At 36.0% G+C, this 21247-nt stretch overlaps 1 protein-coding gene across 2 annotated transcripts in view; it reads left to right on the top strand.

The window, feature by feature from the left end:
* The window catches only part of GRB14 (growth factor receptor bound protein 14), a 58725-nt gene that overhangs the window by 33830 nt on the left and 3648 nt on the right, over positions 1–21247 (top strand). For both annotated transcript variants that reach the window (XM_088168136.1, XM_014880895.2), the window contains 10 exons: positions 3947–4068; positions 6157–6231; positions 11484–11621; positions 12666–12776; positions 12966–13061; positions 13623–13703; positions 15950–16066; positions 16308–16365; positions 16458–16545; positions 20156–20249. In XM_088168136.1, coding sequence (XP_088024262.1) covers positions 3947–4068; positions 6157–6231; positions 11484–11621; positions 12666–12776; positions 12966–13061; positions 13623–13703; positions 15950–16066; positions 16308–16365; positions 16458–16545; positions 20156–20249 — 980 coding nt within the window. The remainder of the gene's footprint in view (positions 1–3946; positions 4069–6156; positions 6232–11483; positions 11622–12665; positions 12777–12965; positions 13062–13622; positions 13704–15949; positions 16067–16307; positions 16366–16457; positions 16546–20155; positions 20250–21247) is intronic.

A 21247-nucleotide genomic window follows, 5' to 3' on the forward strand; every position in this document is an offset into this window, starting at 1 on the left:
TTTCCTTCACTACCTCCAGTTTGGCTGATTTATGGTGAATCTGTGACAGTGCTACTTTAAAAGGAAAACAAAACCATTCCTCTAAACTTCCACATAGGACCAGTGCTCTGCGTTGAAGCGATGCCATGTGTAGTATTTTAAGTTGCTGATAACAAGATGTTCTGCAGTTCTTTCACATTGTCAGTGTTCCTCTAGAGTAGTAAAACCTCTCTTTTTCTACTATACGGTTCAAAATGTGTAATCTATGGTTTCAAAATACAATGTCTGATCTCTGTTCCTTTTTGAAGTGTATAGGTGTAGTTTTGCAGTACAAAAAACATAAGGCTAATTAATTGTAGGAAGAATGGAGATGTTTGCAGAGATGTAAAAAATGCAGAATACAGGAAAGACTTTCCTTAGCAAGAGAGGAGTTTAGAAGCCACTGCTGGAATGTAATATTGAACTGAATCTCAAGTTAGACAATCTTACTTGCTTATACAGCTCTGTGTTTCAGTGCTGTATTGTGTATGGATTTGATAGGAAATTATGTTAGAAAAATCTACTAGAAGACAAATGCCAAAGAAATATGGTTATAATTTCGCATCACTCAAAATTTCCATGTTATTCTTGAACTTTGGCACTGTACTAGAGCTAAAAAAGGTAGTACTTCTGCAACTTCAAGGGCAGTTCCATCTGCTAGTGCAAAGTGTGGCTTGAAAAAGAGGATGTTCTGGATGCCTTCCTGCATTCTAAAATATATAGAAAACTCCATGGAGTTCTTAATTCTCAAAAGAGGCTTCATTGGTACCTGGTAACTTCAATGCTTTTGATTAAAAAAAAAAGTATGGACCACGAATAAAAATCAAACACCCCCACAAACATTTTCCCTGGCCACTCCCTCCCTCCCCCTCCAGCTATTTCAACATGGCTAAAAGCTGTTGTTAAGAGTCCCTTTCTCTGCATGTACCAAGAGAATCCGGCCTTGTGCATTTGTTGAAAATAAACTTGACTGTGCATCTCTGACTCCATTATGTTTAACAGCTGTATTTTAAGGATGAACTACAAAAGCTAAAACTATTTTCTGCCCTTTTATACTCCTTTATCCTGTGAAGGCAGACACAAACGTTGTTCAAATTTCTTCTCTTGCTTTATAAGATTTCAAAGATATTTGTAACCTTTTGCACTGAATGTATCAGCTGTAAGATGCTTCCAACTCAGAATAAGGCAAGAGTTAAATCTGGGTCGAGGCTGAAAATGACTGCTAGAAAAGAAGAGGTAGAAAAATGGCTTTAGAAAACAGTACTATATAAACAGCAGAAGTGTTTTCTCTATTTTATATTGTAGCTGGTGTGCAAGTAATGTAGTAAGTATTGAAGAAGACACCTTTGGGAAACCATGCCAGAGCTATAGTGGCACTGTTTTCTCCAGGTTTCTGTATTTGCACAGTACACTTTTTGACTAGTGTGTTTTCTTCAATCTGGAGGATTTCTTGGAAGATTTCAATATCAAGTAATTAGTGAAATTGGTTTTCCTAATATTTTGATATTCTCAAAATTGCTGAAGACCTTCATTCACCATGCAGTCTTGTAATTGCTCCAGCTGCTTTCAATGTAGTTCTAGAAAAAGGTGACTATTTCATTTTAAAATAAATTTCTAGATTATGAGGTTGGCAATTCAACATTGCTGGTCAAGGAAAGGAACAATTTCAGATATCCTCTACATATTTTTCAAGTACTGAACAATAATGGAGTTATTTTTATTATATTGGTTTAGATCTGGTTTTGTTAGAAAGAATTAACATATTAATCTTGACTTGCATCAAGTATATTCTTAAGCACTGGAAGAGTAGCTTGAACAAATAATTTTCAAATAATGAGTTAGTTTGGGATTGTTTTCTGTTTGTTATTGTTGTATGTTTTACCCATGTAAATTTGGAAAGTCTTTTTTATTTCATAAGTTAAGTGAATCGGTATTGAAAAGAGAGGTGCTGTGAGAAAATGTGTGTGTCTGAGTAAACTCCAGAATGATGTGGATTAATAATTCATCCATCAATTAGTGAACATTTTCTTTAAAATCTAACAGCTGTCTGAATACTCCTGAATTAGATATAATTGCATGAATCTTCATGAGTTGAGCACAGTGTTCTACTTTTAATCAAGACAGACATTAATTACATCACTGGGTTGTGCCTGCATTGCTGTGTGGAGATATCTGCTGTGAAGATTTAAAAAGGAAAAAAGCCCAACAAAACTCCCACCTAAAGCAAAGCAGAAACCCACGGTTTCTGCATTTCAGTTCTCACAAATATATCTGCCTTCGGTGCAGAGCTCTATTGTTGAACACTCAGGATGGTTGTGTCCTCACTGCACCCGGCCCCTGCTGCTGCCTTGCCAGCCAGGAAGCTCAGCCTTCCTCCCCACCACCCAAGTTTTGCAGTAACGGGGGTTCTGTTTCAAATATCTGTTCAGCTATTCTTGCAGTTCTAGAAATCAATATATTTCAGAACTGTGTCTTTCTGGTATGTGTTCTTTTTTATCCTAATATATTGAATTCAAATACATCTTTGAATGGTTTTCACAATGTCTAGGATCACTGAAAGCAGCTGAAGTGTGCCTAAATTTGGGTGATGCCATATCATCCCTACCACCAAGGGCCTTGATGCTGGGAGTCCCATACTTCCACTGCAATTCCCCTCAGCAGGGCAGGCTCTGAAAACAGAACTGTTCTCCATAACTGCTCTCTTTTGTAAGGGAAGAACTATCTTCATCTGGAAATTTTTCCTTTTCTAGTGAGAAATTTTTGTGCTAACTGTAAACAGTTTTCTGTTTGCATCTGCACCTGAACACACAGGTTCTAGGGCTCTTCTTTTGAGGGTAGTGCTTTGGCCAGGAACATCATCAGTGTCTTTCAGTCACATTTTGATTTCAATCTGCATTCTTTCAGGTAGTCTGTGAAGGCTGGGAAGGCTCATAAAGCACTACCTGTGCAATAGTGCTGAGCATTATGTTTCTATTTTTTATTTAGTTTAAATTTTTTCCCCACTGGGTGGCTAGAGAAGAGGATTTTTGAAATGTGTTCTATCGTGTACTCCAATATGAAATCTTTCATGTGCATTAAATACTTTCCATAGTTAAGGAGGCTGTTGTAGACTGTAGCAGGTGCTCCTCATGTTAGAGATAGCAGTAATAAAGAGATAATGGAAAGGGAGGTAGAACCTCTCCAGTCTAGTTGGAAGACAAAAATGTTCTACCTAAACTGAAGGGCAGCTTTTTCATGTCACCATTTAAGGATTTGATTACAAGGCTGTTTTTTGGAGGGCACTCAGTGTTTCAGCTCCTGCAGAGAAGTAAGTTTACTCAGTTATAAAATATTTTTTGCTGTGAGACACCTTAAAAATAAAGAAATATCAGCACCTTTACCCATCCTTTGGGGTGATGCACAATGTCATATTTTTCAACCAAGAAATAAGTCTTGAGGAAATGGTGTTTTCTTAAATGTCACAATGCCAAGCATTTAAGAGTTTTAAATGTCATCTCAGAGGAGCACTTTCTCTCTATAAAACTGAAAGCAAAAAAAATGCTGTTTTTAACTAACAGCTTCAGTTCTTCAATGTCTCTTTGCCCTTGCATCTGAAGAATGTGTTTTGGAGTAGAACAACCTGTACAAAGTTTTAAAATGCTTACTTTCCTTTCACTATTTTTGGGTATTTTTGTTTCCTGAATTCCTTTATGGTTTTATTCGCTTCATTTAATCTGGTTATAAAATGGGATTTTCATATAGCATCCTTAATCTTTGAATTTTTGGACTAAAGAATTGGTTAAATTCAGTGAAGAATGAGTTAAATTCAATGGAAGTTTAACTTTGCTCTGCTTTATCTGTAGATCATGAGAGTTCTTTATCTTCTGCTAGTCATGAGCTTGATATTTTCTTTTGCATTTTCTTTTAAATTTTTTTTGTTTTCTTATAGGAAGAGCTATAGAAGACCATGAATTAGTGATAGAAGTCCAGTCAAACTGGGTAATGGAAGAGGAAACCAAACTGTATTTTAGAAAAAATTATGCAAAATATGAGTTTTTTAAAAATCCACTGGTAAGTCCTAACATTATATCTGTGAAGTGGTGCAGTTACTGTTCCTAAAAAAAAGTCTTTTTGTCGCACACAGATAGTCAGAGTTTAAATTTTTAATTGGAACAGGAGTCAAAAGGAATAATCGAGAGGGAATATGTGAAATACAGGAATGTATTGTTGTGAACGTGATCATTGGCTGGTCTCTTTATTACAGTTGTAAAATATCCATGTTAATTTTTTATTTTTGGAGGTGAGGGGAGCAGCAATGGATTTAATTGTATGGAAATTTTCACACGGATGTAAAACAAAATTAGATTTTTGCAACTCAGTGAACTTTTCATCAAGTGACAACATATAAAATGAAGCAGTGTGAGGAGGGGCACCTGTAGCAAAGATGATTTTATTGTTGAAGTGAAAATTGAATGTTCTGGCCCAGCACTGCCCAATTGCAGCTTCTCCCAGCTGTAGCTAAATGATAACTGACACAAAAGGCCATGAGCAGCCATAACCTATTAGGGGTAAGTGAAAGTGAAGCCAAAGTTAGTGCACATAAGGAATGGAAAGAGAGCAGAGATATCTTGTAACTCAGGGATGTTGCCAAAGGTTAATGCTGCTGATTCAGACCTTGCCTGATGGCAAAGGCCACGGAAGCAGTCCTGGTTCAGCAGAAGGAACTTACCATCTGGTTGCTCCATGGTATATTTGGACAACTCCTAATGCTGTCTCTTATAAAGCCACCTTGTTTCAGATGTAAAAGGGAGAAGTAGCAAAATTGTGTGAGGGTTTAAAAGGTAAAGAGTGAAAGGGAACTCAGATTATCTATCTGTGAAAAGGTTAAAAAGGTAAATACAAAGATAACAAAAATATAAAAGTTTTGGGATTTTTTTTTGTTTGATTGACCAATGTGTCCCTGGACAAATTTGTCCTAGATATGGAGATATCACTATACCAGTGAAAATTTTTTTGAGCTTGAGATGGTTAGTAAAGAGGCTTTCACAGAATCATAGAATGGGTCAACCTACCTGCTCAAGCAGAGTCTTCCCAGAGCACGTGGCACAGATTGCATCCAGAGGGTTCTTGAATATCTCCATTGAAAGAGATTCCACAACCTTTCTTGGCAATCTGTTCCAGTGTGTGATCACCCATGTAGTAAAGAAGCTCTTCCTCATATATTCAGGTTGGACTTTCTATGCATTGGTTTCTGTCTGTTACCTCCAAGAATTAAGTTTATGCACTGTTTAGCCAGTGAGTGGAACCAGCTGTGGAGCATGGCAGGGCAGCAGCTACACCAGCTTCAGCAGCTATAGCTAAGCAGAGTTCTTCTGGGTGTTCTGGTCCCAGCTATAGCAAGTTATTAATGAGTTAATATAAATTAACCCTAACAGCAGTTCAGTTTCATTAAAAATGGAAATTGCTGGACATTGGGTAGCCAAGGGAGTATTAACTTCAAACTTGCCCAGGCCTTGAGAAAACATTATTTGTCATGGTCAAACCCTTGTCTGGTTCATGTCTGCATGACAGTATTGAACACCCCAGCTACAGGTCTGTTGCATAAATTATCCCTTGAGCTTTCATTGATAATGAAACTGGCATTTTAACCATAGACTTTTAACCTCATCATGTTGATGTAGTCAGAATTTTTTGGTTAATTTATATAATACATAAAATAGAAGATTAAAAAAATATCTGAGACAACTTTTTCTGTGTTAGTGGAAGTTATTCCAAAATATTTTAGTGGGTTTCTAGTGTAATGAAAACAACAGAAAACAATACACTTTTTAACGTGTTGGTGTATGGTCTCCTTACTTTGTAGCATATTGAATCCCCAGGCAAGGGGAAATACTATGGGCCAAATATTGCAATGTGATTTGCATTGGTGTCTGAAACCCTCTTCTAGAGACTATCGATGTTTTGTCAAAATTCTGTGTTTTTTAGCAAATAATATATAACATGTGCCAAATTTTGGGATGATGTTAAGGTAAGCCTAAACTATTGGTTCAGAGAATCTTCAGTGTCTTGCACTGCACTGAGAACCTAAATTGCATATACAAAAGAGAAAGTTTTATGTTTATTTCTACAGAACTTTGATACAAATTCTTGTTGTTACAGAGCTTTTTTCCAGATCATATGATATCTTTTCCAAGTGAGACCAGTGCAGCTTTAAGCCACTCTGGGATATTACAGGTATGTAGTCCTTGAATGAAGATGAACCAGCACAACTCAGAATTTCCTGTTATCTGTATTGTGCAAGTATAGTTCCTTATTGCTGTTGGATCTGTTGCTAGGTTTTGAATAACTCAAGACAGGGTTAATAACTTTTTCCCTCAAGAAATATGAAATTATGTGTCCTTTCCAAGCAGCTATCCACACTTGGAAACTTGGACATCCTTTAAGAATCAAGAAGCACCAAAACAGAGAAAATACAGTGAAAACATTAAATACCTTTTTTTGGGTATTTCAGATGAAAGACCCTTTTTCCATAAATAGCTGGAGTGCTGAACAAACTTAGCAACAGGCTATGGTAGAATACCAAAGAACTGGTGATGTGACACAAATGGATAGGAAAAAGAGTTAAATGGTTAAACTTAACGAGTAAAAAATTTAGACTGACTAGTATGATTTGTTAGCTTGAAAGCTACTGTAGCTGTCAAAAAAAATTATGGTAGGTCACTCAGAGTTAGTCATCTTTTGAGCAGACACAAGATTCTAATTTACAGTGGGAATAATGAAATGATAATACAGAATGACCATATCAGGGATCATCGTCTTACTTTCAAAGAGGGGAAAAATGAGTAATAAAGGTGGAAACATACACATCACTCTTGTTTGCTTGTCATTAGAAAAATTAAATCATAGAAGAAGAACTTCCACTAGTCTTAAGGCAGTAACCCTATGCATGAGTTTTGAGGATAAAGAATGATTGGAAAGGCAATATAATAACACAGGATATTTAGGGCAGAAGCAAAAGAAACAGAAATTGCAATTTTTAGAAGATCTATACGATAAAGTCTACCTTAGTATCTACCAGTAAATGAAAACCATTTTAAGTTACTAATTCACAAAGCATTCCTTCATATTAAATAGTTATATCCTTATAAAAGTGAATGTTAATCAAGATGTTAAGATTATCCCAAATATAGTAAAAAATTTTACAAATTAAATTTGATACACGCTAGATTCTGTAAGTAATTTTTACAAACCTAGATTAAATTTTTATGACTTCAAAAGTGCTGCAGATCTAATGAAAATTGTTTCCCTTTTGCCACCTACATAACACAGATTTTGCAGTCTAGCATAAACATTTAATTTAGAAAATTCTGTCCCCTATGTTAATAGAACTTTATATTTTTTGCTCACAAATATAATTCAGTAGTTTAAAAAATGAAGACTTTTATAAGAGAACTATTTGCCATATATTCTTGTACAGAACTTCTTTAAACCCGTATTCTGAGATCTAGAATATATTCAAAGCTGGTAGGTAAGATAGGAATCATTCTAAATATATCTAGTTACTTGCCATTTTGGTAGCTTGAAAAACATGTTTCAAACTCTCCTCTGTTGCTATTCTGTTTTGCATTGTATGTTTAATTGTATTTCTTCAAATAAAACTTAATAGGCACAAAGTAGAGAATACCTTGATGGATTGTGCAGCCATTGTGCACATTTCAGCAGAAATTGTTGGGTAAATTGTTTACAGTGAGTCACTATTTCCTTGGAAACTTTCATTAAGACAGGTTAATGGGCTGCATTATTATTTGTGATGTGCTTGGTTAAGTATCAAAAGAGACATTAATTTGACAATTCAGTGCTTACAGTGATTAAAAAATCTCTTCTGATACTTTTGCATTCTTTTCTGGATTGAGCTATAAGCAAGTAAAATGTTTTCAAGGTCTGTTTTCTTCACTCTCATTGAAAGTGGAAGAGTGAGTATTTTGGCAGATGATTTTGAATCAGAAAATCTTTGTAGAATAGAGTCATGAAAACAAAAGAGAAGTTAATCTGTCTCCTACCCATTTAGCATGTGCTAAGTAAAAGTACCAGGTCTAGGATATACTGAATGTCTGCATATACCAAAGAGAGAGGTTTAATTGCTGCCATGAAGATCTTTAGCCTACAAAAGTGGTTTGGTCAGGATATAGCTGCTCTGAGGCACAACACTGTGTGTATGTCTTAGTGGTAGGCAGTCTGGGTCATTTGGAACTTGCCTAAGGCTATTTTTGCAAATTGGATGTTTTAAAATATGTCCAAAATGAATGTAGTATGAAGATTTTAAGATCATTATTAAGAGCCAGGCTTTCATTTCTTTAATCTCTCTGCTGTAGCAAGTCCTTCTTTCCCTAACCAGTTTCTCACCTGCCATTCTGGGCTTCAGGCTGAAACAGCCCTGAACTGAAATTCATTCTCTTGTCAATCTCCTGGATATTGTTTTAATCTCTCCACTGCCTTACTCTGTCTTCCACTCTAGGTTTTGTTGGCCTCCCAGTCTAGACCTGTCAGGTGGACTGAAGTCTATAGGAGACAATAATGAGATTCAGAATCAATTCTTCACTAGAATTACTTTGGGCCCCCAAAATTTCTCAGCAGGTTCAGGGTAAAAATCCAGTTCATTCCCAGTAGTATTGATATGGACCATGGTTAGCTGTAATCACATCTTTGAAGAAATCAGTCATCAAATTCAACATGATTCACAAAGTCTTAGATGGCTTCTTTAACTCCCCAAAACACTGCATAAATGCTTAAGAAGCATCCACCTTAGCAGATATTATTGTTGTTTCTGCTACTGCAGCCATTCTTTCATTGAAAATGTTGATGTAGATAAAAAAGTTTTATAGTTAGGAGTGCCAGTGACATCTGGGATATCTGCATTTTCACTGTCATTTTATTCATGTGAGACAATGCAATGTTTTTCCTATTCTGTTGTTTTTTCACTTTCTGATTGATTTGATATTTTGTTTATTTCTTTAGGGGTTGTTTTGGGATTTTTTGCAACAAAATACTTTTATTTGCTTTGTTTCGTGTTCAGATTGGTTTTAAATTAGTTAGTTTACATCTAATCAGATGGTAATCAAGTCCTAAGGGCTGTCTATATCAGTATATGAAAGACGTGGTGGCATTTGACACCACTCTACTTATCAGGGTATATATTTTACTGTGAGGAACAGGATGCAAGTTTATTTGTGCATATTGTGTGACCAATAGTCCCTGTCTGCGGCATACTATCATTTAGGTCTCCCCTCTTCTTCCAGTATTGAGGATTTTTCTTATTTTTATCTTCATGAACATAGATCTGTTCCCTCCTATAACAAACTTGTATGTACCTCCATTAAAAAAAACCCAACACGACAAAAGAGCAACAAAAAAACCCCAACAAAAAACAACCTGAAACAAAAAACAACCCAAGGAAATTTTCTTTTCTACTATCATTCATTTTTGGCATTTATTACAGACATTCAGTTCTCACTCTGAAATATTTTTACTGCTCATCCTTCTGACAGTTAAGGGTTTTTACTACAGCTTGTTCATGTTCTATTTTTTCACACAGTCCTCAGCTGTCTTAGAAAAGAAAAGATGGATTTAAGATTGCCTTTTTCCTAGCATTACTGCTACTTTATTTTAATTGATAGCATGGGTACAACAGTGACTGTCGAAGCTTAGCATTGTATTGCTCCTCCACTTTGGTCTGCTGAGTAAGAGAAGTGTTTTTCATGACAGAATTTCTGGTTTGAAGCTCTTATGGCAGAAATCCTAGGGAAGACACTTGTGCAGGCAGGAAGCCAACCACTCCTTTTAGTTTCAGCAGAGACATTAAAGCCTAAAAAGATGCTCTTTTGTTTTTTCATACATTGACTCGTTTATATTTTCCTAAGGCTTGCATTTGACTTTGTTTATGGATTTTATACTTTTTCAGTTCAGCCTGTATATTTCCCACCAGTGAACCTGTTAGTACGTGGCAAAAGGGAAGATTAGCAGCCGGGACACGTATCAAGATCTACCCGTCTGCTTCAGTGTGGCTAAAATAGCTTAAACTGCATTTGCACACAGCTGTGTGCCAGCAGCACATGTAGATAGATGTACCTAGGCTTACTGTAATGGAACTGTTCAGGTGAATAGCTGTGAAGCTGCTCATAATGCAGTCCTGGTGGTGGACTGGGGCACTCCTCTGGCCAGTGGAGCCCTGCTCGTGTTACTGCATTCACACCAGCTCAGGTTGGTCTGCAGCTGGTGCAGTCATGCATCTCACTGCAAGGCAGGAAAATAATGAAAGTTAAAGAAACCTTGTACATCTTGGTTGAACTGTATTATTTAGTGGCCAGAGAACTTGGTATGCTTCCAAAATCACGCTCACTTTTTCATTCTGCTGGAGCCCAGTAGTAACCAGTCCATCTCTTGCCTTGTAATCAGTTTTTTCACTCCTCAAATAAGATTTTCTGGAAAGAGAAGTGGGTAGGAGGAAAATTCAGCAATGAAAACTACAGATATCAACCAGAAAATCCTTCGTGCCATACCTCTATATAAGCCTTGACAGAATTTATGATACCATAGATCAGTCCTGGGGCAAGGTTTCTTGAAGACCTCAGTGATAATAGATTCTGTGGAATATATGGAAATAGAAGATTCTGTATTAGTATGTTTAGAGTTATAGTTCTGAGTAGTGTTATTGGAAGAAGAGTGATAAAATTGTATGCATGGAATTATGGTGAAGTTAACATGGCTGCTCACTTTTAGTGGGTACGTTTGCAGACTGAGTAGAAGTGTCTAAGCCTCAGCAAGATAAGAGCTGTGTTGCACTCTTGACAATGTCTGATGAAATGGCTGAAGAGAAGTCACTGAATATCCTGAGTAGAGGCAGGAGCTGTCTTGGGGACTGGCCCAGTCTCTCTGGTTTTTGTTCAACTAAAGCTCCTCCTTAAGCACCTTTCAGGTGCAGAGACCTTTATTCTCTCCTTTTGAAAATGCTAATATCTGCCTGACCTGCATGGTTTTGTCATTCAGAGCTGTTTGCTGAATCAGTTTTAACTCAGGTCAGTTAATTTCTCTGGTTTTTAACATGGTGGGTGAGGGGAGGGACATAATTTTTTTCTTCTGTTGTTAGCACTGATTAGCAGTTTTATATAAATAGGATCTGAGGCATGGGATCAGTACTTCTTACACTGGCTTCGTTGCAGAAGTTCACATACTGCAGAAGTAATGCTCTCATTTCAAACCATATGGTTCCATATAAATATGTAACTTGCTTAGCATACCTTGGAGTTGTGTAACATTCTGACATGCCTTAAATCAAAGGTACTGTTAATGGGATTAGATGCAATCACAACTGGATCATTGTGGTGTGATAGTGTATTTAGGAGTTATTCTCCTTAGTCCTGTATATGTTAATGAAACACAAAGCTGGTTTCAGAGGAAAAGAAAAATGCATGTCTGATAATTTCTTTCAGATGTTCCTTAGCTCCAGCACATATCCTGAGATTCATGGTTATTTGCATGCAAAGGAGCAGGGGAAAAAATCATGGAAAAAATTGTACTTTCTTTTGAGAAGATCTGGCCTTTATTTTTCCACTAAAGGTACATCTAAGGTAAGGGAGGAAAAAAAAAGAGAGAGAGCAAGAAGTGTGAAGTCAGAGCAAATATGTATGTATTTATCATTTGTTGTAATAATAACCCAAATTTATAACCAAGTAATTAAACTTATAAAAAATGAAAAAATAAATCTAATTATTATAGGCAAAATCTAGAGAGATATGGAGATACAAAACTGGCAAGGTGTTGTCTTTGAAACTGCAGTTTCTTTTTCCCTGATAAATTTGCTTCATTCTGGTTGATATTTCTCAGAATACCCTGTTAGAATGAATTTTCAAATACTGTTAAATTTCTGAAGTATAAGTAGATGTTCTGAAAAGTGGATATAGTAATTAATTATATAAAGTAAGAATTTGTACAGGAGAACTTCAGGAATTCTCAAAGTTTGTCACTGGAAAGTCTTTAATTTTACTAGTTCAAATTTTGATGTTGTTTCTTTAAGCCTTATCATATTAAGCATTGGAGTTGAGAAACCTTTTACATAAACTACTCAAACCAATGTTTATTCATGTTTTGGATTTTCTGTAATTACCTTCCAAACTTTTCATTGAGCTGGTTTATAGCCTTTAGCAAATTTATTTTGTTTGCTTCCTTGACATAATTAACCTTAGCAGTAGAGATAATGGTTAGAAATGGTACTGGGCAATAATTATAACAGTATGTTTTTTTTCAGTTTATGAAAATTTATTTTTTTTGATGTTTGAAATGCATACTGCTCTCAAAACTTGCCTCCTACTCTAATTTTACTATTGCTTGAATCTAGTAGAAGTTTTCTCAGAAATTATGTAACTTGTACTTGTACTCTGGGCTTTTTTCCCTCTCTAGAAGAATAAACTCTAACTGATATGATTTTTTTTTTTCCTTTGCATTATGAAATGTATATTGAGTTGCCTCTTTTTAGATTTCATGATGTCATGGTTAAAACTGAAGTTTGTAAGTCTGTGTTTTGGAACAGGATAACTACTGTACTCTTCCAAGTTTCTTATCTGGAGAGGCTAGCTAAAAGTAGTCTAACTGTATTACATTACTTTTCTTTTTAGGAGCCAAGGCATCTGCAGTTTTTCTGTGAATTCAGCAATAGTGATATGTACATGTCTTTAACAGGCAAAAAGATTTCTGGAGCACCAACAAACTATGGATTCTGCTTTAAGGTACAAGCTTATTATTCTGATACATATTAAAGCAAGCCAGAGTCTTTAGGTAAGCTTAAATTTCTTTAAGGCTTTGAAAGCAATACTCAGCTGTCTGTTATAAAATAGGAGAATTAGTGGCTTTTATTTCAACAGGTTTTATCTTCAAGATATGCTTTAATGCTAAAAAAATGTGCTGTGGCCTTCTAGCCTAACAAATCAGGAGGAACCAGAGACCTGAAACAGCTCTGTGCAGATGATGAACAAAGTAGGACCTGTTGGATGACAGCAATTAGGTTACTCAAGGTAATTTTTCTGTGTGGAGTTAACTTCTTGCTTAAGTGTGCTATGTGATATTTTGATGCTGTGAGTAGAGAGGTAACATGATTTTAGGTTCCCATGCAATAACAGTATCAATTTTGTATTTTGAAAGCTTTTTTTTTTCATCCCAACAAGAAGAGAGAGATCAAATCCTAGAATCATTGTAAGGGATGGAATGATGCCTCATTAACATTAAGTATGAGTTTCTGTGTAACCTTGTTGAATTCAGTGAGGTTGCTGAGTAATGTTGAACAAAACAAGAAGAATACACAAGAAGGGAACTTTAATGTTTTTAAAATGTGACTGTTTGTGACAAAATAGGAACAGGCGAGTTGGCATGTTAAATGGGTAGTATTTAATGCAAAGTGTACATTTATAAAGGCAGCAGCAACAATGATGATGTACATTTCGTTAGCCTAACAGCTTTTGTCCCTGGTTTTTAATGGTAAAGAAAAGCGTATGCTCTCTTTTTCATCTGGGGAAAAAAACCTTACTTGGCTTAGGTTTATAATTTAAAATGCTAACCATGTTATTTTCTGGTTTTAGTATGGGATGCAGCTGTATCAGAATTACATGCAACCATATCAAGGTAGAAGTGGCTGCAGCCCTTTGAATATAACACCTATGGTATGTCCCACAGTAGCTCCATGAATAAATACGTGTTTCTGCCATTGTGCTCTTTTCAAGTAACTTGTGTCAGTTACCCTACTGACCTGCTCCTTCCAAACCCTGCATGTGCGAACGCTTGCCGAAATATTTAGGGCTGCCAGGGTTGACTAGACAGCTAATTAGTTAATTTCCTTACTTAGAATAAAGGGGATAAAAGACTTTTCCCTTTGCAACATCTTCAGTATTTTGGGAGTTCATTGGCTGATTACTGTTGAATGGAAAGAAGATTTTGAAAACAAAGCAGCAGAACTATAAATGCATTAAAAGAGAAGCAACGTGTTCAAGGTTACACATGCTGATGAATAAGAATATTATAACAAATCCTTTTCGGTATTCTTCCTCTTTTAATTTAAATAAAAAAATAAATAATTGAGATTAATTTCAGCTGGTGCAATACTGACTGGACTTCAGAGGAAGACCATAATTTGGCAGATGGTCTGCCCTGTTTTGGAGAAAAAACAGCCTATACTAGATATTGTATCTATCTTCTCAGTCAGGTAGTTAGGATTGGATGAGGTTGTCCATTTCTTAATATCTTATGTTATCCCAGCTCTTTATGAGTAATTTAATTTCAGACTTTTTCATGGATGATTTATATCCCTTTTGTGTTTTTTGTTGGCTAAATTGGGTAAAAATTACTTGTTGCTGAGATTTGTGATAATGATTTTATGGTGGTTTTTTTTTAGCTTTTATTATAGTTCTTGCTGATAAAATGCTTAAGAAATGCATTTGCTATCACAGGTATTCACAAAAGTAGTTTTCAGTGATCTTGCTAATAAGCATGGCTTATTAAGCATGTGCTTAATACACTGCCCATGTCTTGGTTTGTGTTATGTGAAGCTACTGCAATAGCCAGCTGCTGCTCTTATGATGGATCAGGGAACCATTACTCATTCTCTCTTCTTTCACTGTTGTGCATTTTAGCTCCCATAGCTTCTAACAGGCAGAATCTCTACCCACTGCTAACAAAGGCACTGTTTTCTACTTGTGTATAATTCATGAATTAAACAGCAAATTGAATAATCTGGGGATTAAGTGCACACTCTAATGAATATACTTAATAAGGAAGCCACTTTTCACATTTCACATTCCTTAATTTCTCAGTTATGTCAGCTACAAAGAGTTCTAGAGGCAAAAATTTTATCTTAATTTTCCCTTGTTTTTTTACCTTTGCAATGTTTTTTACAGATTTGCAGTTACTCAGATAGAACTTAGTCTGCAGTGTCAAGAATTACAGTGAACTACAGAATTGCCGTCTTCCATTTCTACTTATATTCATGCATATAACCAAGCAAAAAAAAAAAAAACAAAACAAAAAAAACAACCAAACAAACACCAGAACTGCTCTGGTTTTGGACTGGGAAGCTTTGATAACCCTATAGAAATCTGAGCCTCTTGTGTCCAGATGTTGCTTTAACTTACACAGTACTAGAATGCTCTTTTATTTATTAGATATCCCAGTGCCTGCCAACATTTGAGCCATCACAATTCTTATAAAACCTGTTTTTGTAAACCTTGATTTCTGAGAAACATTTTGGGGATTTTTTTTAGGACTGTTTTGTCAAACCTCAGTGTTCTTATTCAGTTGTTACAAATTTGATCTTCACTGAGAGAAAAGAAACACAAGCATTTTTTTGTAACAGATGCTGCAGTTATTCAGTCTGTGATTAGAGTTAGAAGGGATGTATTAAAATAGAAGTTATACTCCATAGAAATTGCTGTTTTCAATGCTTAAATATGGTAAACTGAATGGAAATTTGTATAGCAAACATATAAATCTGACATATTTCTAAGAAATATTTTGAATATTTTTTATTTTGATCATTATGTAGAATATTTTTGTATTTTACCGTTTTTCCCCTGTTGCTTGGACGTCTTAATAACAGTTTCCTGACTTGTTTTGACATGGAAAGGGCTAGTTATAGTTAAAAATAAAAATACAGTTTATGGTGAAGTGATGTATTTGTCATCCATTGCAGTAATGCAAAAAGATGGTCTGTCCTGCCAGACTGTAAAATTCAGCTTTGCAGCAGCATACTGGAATTACAAATGCTCCCTAGGGTAAAATGAGTTTGGCTCTGATGGGAAACACTGCCAATACTTGAAATATCATTTAAAAAACATAATGTTTTCTCAGAAGCTCACTTCTAAATGATGAATCTTGTAAAAAGTGAGCAGACTAAATTTATTTTTCTTTGTTGCAGAGAAGTATTTCAGAAAATTCTTTAGTAGCAATGGATTTCTCAGGACACAGAAGCAGAATTATAGAAAATCCAACAGAAGCCCTTTCAGTTGCAGTTGAAGAAGGATTAGCATGGCGGGTATAAACACCTTTATCAGAATAATATTTGCTGGTTTGGTGGAGTTGCTTTTTTTGTGTGTGTGGAGGGGTTTTTTTGTTTGTTTTTTGTTGGTTTTGTTGTTGTTGTTTGGGGTTTTTTTTGTTTTTAGGTTTTTTTGTTTGGTTTGGTTAGGGTTGGTTTATTTGTTTTTTGGTTTTTTTATTTTTTATTTTTTAACAAAAGAGCTTTGAAGTCATGTTTTTGCTTCTCTCTCATACAGAGGAGAGGGTGTCTCCGACTCAACTCACATGGTAGTCCTGTTGCCGTGGCTAACATGGGTATGTGTGAGTTAATTCCTTGCCAGAGAAATGCAATAACTGGTTCTTTCAATGAAGGGAAAATGTTTTTTCACTGATCTTTATTTCTGCAGCTATACACAGATCTCAGTCATGGTTTCATCATAAAATCTCTAGAGAAGAGGCTCAGAGACTTATTTTGCAGCATGGACTTGTAGATGGGTAAGTTAATTCTTTACTTAGCTTCTTGGAGACAATGTTTCTGGCCAACTGTGCCTCTTACTGGGGGGAGGTGGAGGAAGTAGTTTGCACTTACCTAATAGGAATAAAAATTCTTTTATATAAGGCTATCTGGGGATCAGTTGGTTCCTATTTTATATCATTTGGAAACAGTGAAGTGGTGATCTAAGACTTTGATTCTGTCACTGACCCATTACTTCTGTCTGTTCAGAGCCAAGCACTAGAGCTGTGCCTTTGCACAGGATTCTCTGGGATCTGTCAGCCTTGGCACCACTGTCGTTTGTATCTCTATTAGTGTTGAAAGAGTGAAAGAAAGCCTGAAAACAATAGTAAACAATAAATGTTAGGATAAAACTTTAATTTTTAAAATATTTAATTTAAATATTAATTTAAAAATTGCAAAGCAAGTAGGTATTTTATGTTCAAATCGTCCTGATTTTCATTCCTGCATCTATATTCTTAGTCTTGTACTAAATGTAAACTTGAACCTTCTTCATTCAATGAGTAATTCCATTAAAATCTCAGTTTCTTTGAGTCTGTTTCCAGTTAGGTACCTGGAACATCAGATTGCTGGTTAAATTCCTTCAGCTTTAGATGAAGTATGTTGTAGTATTGTTTTCTACATCTACAGGAAGAGCTCCAGGAAAAAAAAAAGGGGAGGAAAGGGAGACAAACCCAGTCATAATCAGCACAGAGATGGTTAATTGGACTTCCACTTTCATATTTTTAATTTTTTAAAAATTTCTAGGGTCTTGTTTTTAAGCCTGGCTTATCATCTTGAAACTGATTTTGTGCTCTGCATTTATTTTTGCATTTGTTAGAAGAGTGGGACAGGACATGGGGATGAATCCAACATACATTTCTGAGCAGGATGTCATTCTAGGCCTGATGCATCTTCTGGCGTATTTCTTACACACACACTGAAGTGAGAAAGTGAATACTAGCATTGGTTTAATAGAGTGTGGTTTATGTTTTATTCTTGGAGCCATTCATGGCTGTGCAGTGGGATTTTGAGGACGATGATACATTTGTGTGGACTGCCGAGCATTAATTCAACACTGATAGTAGGAGTGTTGATATGCTGTCAGATCCATATTCAGGAGATACAGTGAAGTAATGAACACATGACATCATGTGACATCATTTTGATGAGCTAAAAGCATGAATTATTCTGGTTAATTCTGTATTAACCAGGAATGCAGCCATTTTTAATGGGAAAAATAAGACTTTACTTTGGAGTCTGGGAGTGAGTGCAGCGAAAATAATCCATATTGATCCTTTTAAGGTGATCCCGAGCAAGGAGTTCTCAGGCATATATGACAAGGGAGTAGGACCTCTGTAATGTTGTATGAACCAACAAATGTGTTATTCATGATGGCTTTTAGAAGACAAGGAGGCAATTATATAAACTAACTATAGTAGTTACAGTATTTGGATAACTCAATAACAATTAGGGACAGCAGCAATCTTGAGGCATGCTATGAAGGAAGAAAGTTTTTGGATCTGGTGTTAAACTACCTTTCTTTAAAAAATTCTCTTGGTAATATTGTAGATGTTGTATTTTACCCCCTAAAGTATGTTTGAAGACTTTCCAGTGATAAACGGTTGACAGGATTACAAAATCATCAGCATCTGGTTGATGAAAGGGATAAGAGCATTACCAAAAGGCCCATGGAAAGGTCCAACTCATTCAGAGTAGTTCATGGGGGAGAAGTTGAATGGAGTAATTCAGCATGTCTAAAAAGCTCCTTCCAGCCAACATTTCTGAGATTCTGTGAATTACAACCCTTTTTTCATAATAAAGTTTTTAAAGGTTCTTTGACAACTAAAGTAGGTCTATTGTAATTATGTTAGAAAACAATAAAGATATTTTTATCTGAAGAAGAAGAAGAAGAAGTGTTTCTTATATTTGTGATAAAACGAGGAAAAAAGTAAGAAAATGTACTTTAAAAGAACTGATGAATGGGGACTTAAATCCCAATCAAAGTGATTACATTGTGTATCATTTAATATGGATCCTAGTAATTGGGTGTAGAGACCTCATTTTGGATATCTGCAAAGTGGATTCTTACAGTGCAATTTTTCTGAATGAAATGAAGTGCCAGCCATTAATGACAAATACATAAAATATGGAAGTCAGTACGCAGGGTGTGTGCTGCGGGCTGTGAGCTGTCTCCTTCGCGTCCCGGGCAGGGTGAGCCCGCTAGGTGGTGGGAGCGAGCCGCTCTGAGCGGAGCCCGTGCTGCCGGCGCCCGTCCCTGTCCCTGTCCCTGTCCCTGTCCCTGTCCCTGTCCCTGTCCCTGTCCCTGCCGAGAGCGGAGCCGGCAGCCGCCCTCGGGAGGAGCGCCTTAGTAACAGGGCTCCGAAGTACACTGCACAGGGATTTGGACAGAAATGGTCATGATTATGGACTCCAAATTTATTAATTCCAGATATTTTCTTACTGTGTAAAAACAGAACTCTTAAAAACGTGGAGAATGATATTAGTACTTGGAATCCATGCCAGAAGTCAGTGAAAATCCACTGCAAACCTTTGCCTTGCTTTTTTTTTTCTTTTTATTTTTTCTCCGTTGAAATTCTTTCTTTTTATGTAGTAGCTGGGCTCTCATTTCTGTGTGCAGTGGGGCAAACAATTATGAGTAGGTGGTCACTAATGCTCACTTGATTGGAAGATGCAAATCCATTTTGCCCATTTCTTTTCTGTCCTGAAAGAGGAGCATGCTTGCCAGTGGCTGTCCCTCCATTTCCCTCCTTTGGTACATTGGTCAGCTGTATCTGTCCCACACCTGTACAGTACAAGCAGTTCAGACTCTCTCCACTCCAAAGCTATCTATCAGGTTCTTCCCTGTCCCCCAAACTACTCTCTGCCAATACTCCAAACCAGGTGATTCGGTGAAAACTATCTCATGTTGGTAATCTTCCTTTGCCTGGACCAAATTATTCTACCAGGACTATGGCAAAGTTATGTTTGTCCATGTTCTGGCTGGAATAAGTTAAATTAGTTGCAGTGGCCCTTTTGGCCATTCCGAGTGTCATGATTTGAATAATGATTCCATAAAGCAAGCAGAGTGTAGCTCTTTCTTGTTGGGAATTTTGCTGCTGTGCAGAAATGAGAGTGCATTTATGAGGATTGGCCAGATGTGAAAAACATTCTGTTGTGCCTTGCATTACCTTTTCTGTAAAATTCCTGTTTAACCTTTTGAATTTTCCTTATAATTCTTGTGATTTAGAAAATTCAAGTTTTCTCTAGTCAGAGTACAAAGAAAAAATTTCAAAGCACAAACTTTGAGGGTGCTTTTCTGTCTGAAGAAATGTATTGTAATTCTATGCAGTGTAAAAACTAACGCCTACAGTGTCATTTATTCTGAGAATGCATGTTTTTCACATAATAGACAAGGTGAAGAAGAATTTAAGAGAAAGTATTCCCAGTGACACATTTGCAGAGAAATACTGATTAAAAGCCTAACTTACATAAATGATATTATTTATGCTTTTCACTAATACTTGCTGTAATGAATTTAGAACAATTTTAACTGGATGTTTATAAAAGTATTTCAGATTATCTTACTTTGAAATTTTTCATCTCTTCTAGGGTATTCCTGGTACGTGATAGCCAAAGTAACCCCAAAACATTTGTATTGTCACTGAGTCATGGATTAAAAATAAAACATTTTCAAATTGTACCAGTAAGTAAGTTTTTTCAATTTATATATAGAGTTATAAAACCAAATAATTGAATAACTGTGATAGAATATTGATGGATTCTTTTTCTTTTGCCGTTTTATGGAAGATGTAAATATCATACCTGTATCACTACATATAATTAGTATTCTTTAGTAGAGTTGAATGTTTTTGAGATTTGCAGTTTGATTTATTCTAAAGCGTGACAAGGATTATGAAATCCTAAAAAATTTATTGAAAAACTAAACAAATCTATTTCAACTGGAATAGAAGCAATCCCTGATGGCATGAAAATAATGTATTAATAGAGTTCATGTTTCCTTTTACTTTTCCGTATGTACACAGTTTCTTAAGTCTTCTCTTTTGGACTGCCTCCATCATGTGTCCATATCTCACTGAGTGTTCTGTTCAGGATAGTTTCAATATCTGTAGTCAAATACATTTTATTGACCTCTCTTGTTACTGCTATATATTCATGTATGCGTCTTCTTCAGGGGAGCAAAAAAAAAATCATTATTTAGTCCAGCTGCTTTATAGGTAAGCTGAAAGTTACTAAGCTGAAATAATATTTCTGTTAGTTTTCATTGAACACACTGTCCAGAATGGTTAGCCATCCCCATTGCTTCCACTCTCTTGTGAGGTGGTTTATGTGGGTTTCTTTACATGCTGCTTCTCATGAGGTGAGAAATACTTGAGCATTTTGTGTTTTGGCCACAGATACTTGACAGAATTGAGCAGACGCAGAACTTTTTTATCTCTCTTTACAAGAACCTTTCTTCCAGACACGTTATACTCTAGCCTCCATGTATCTTCCTGCTGAAGTTTCTAGCAGATTCTGCTGTTTCTCAGTAGAAGTTAGTCAAGTGGCACTATTTTTTTTTGGTCTTTGATATGTTGATTCTCTCTGATCATTCACCAAATTTCTGTATGCCTTACCTAGGGCTTGTAGCTGATACCCTCCACTAACAAAAGTTCATGTAGAATAAAACTGAAGCATTATTTG

The sequence above is a fragment of the Sturnus vulgaris genome, chromosome 7, assembly GCF_052056855.1.
Source record: "Sturnus vulgaris isolate bStuVul1 chromosome 7, bStuVul1.hap1, whole genome shotgun sequence".
Classification (NCBI taxonomy): Eukaryota; Metazoa; Chordata; class Aves; order Passeriformes; family Sturnidae; genus Sturnus; species Sturnus vulgaris.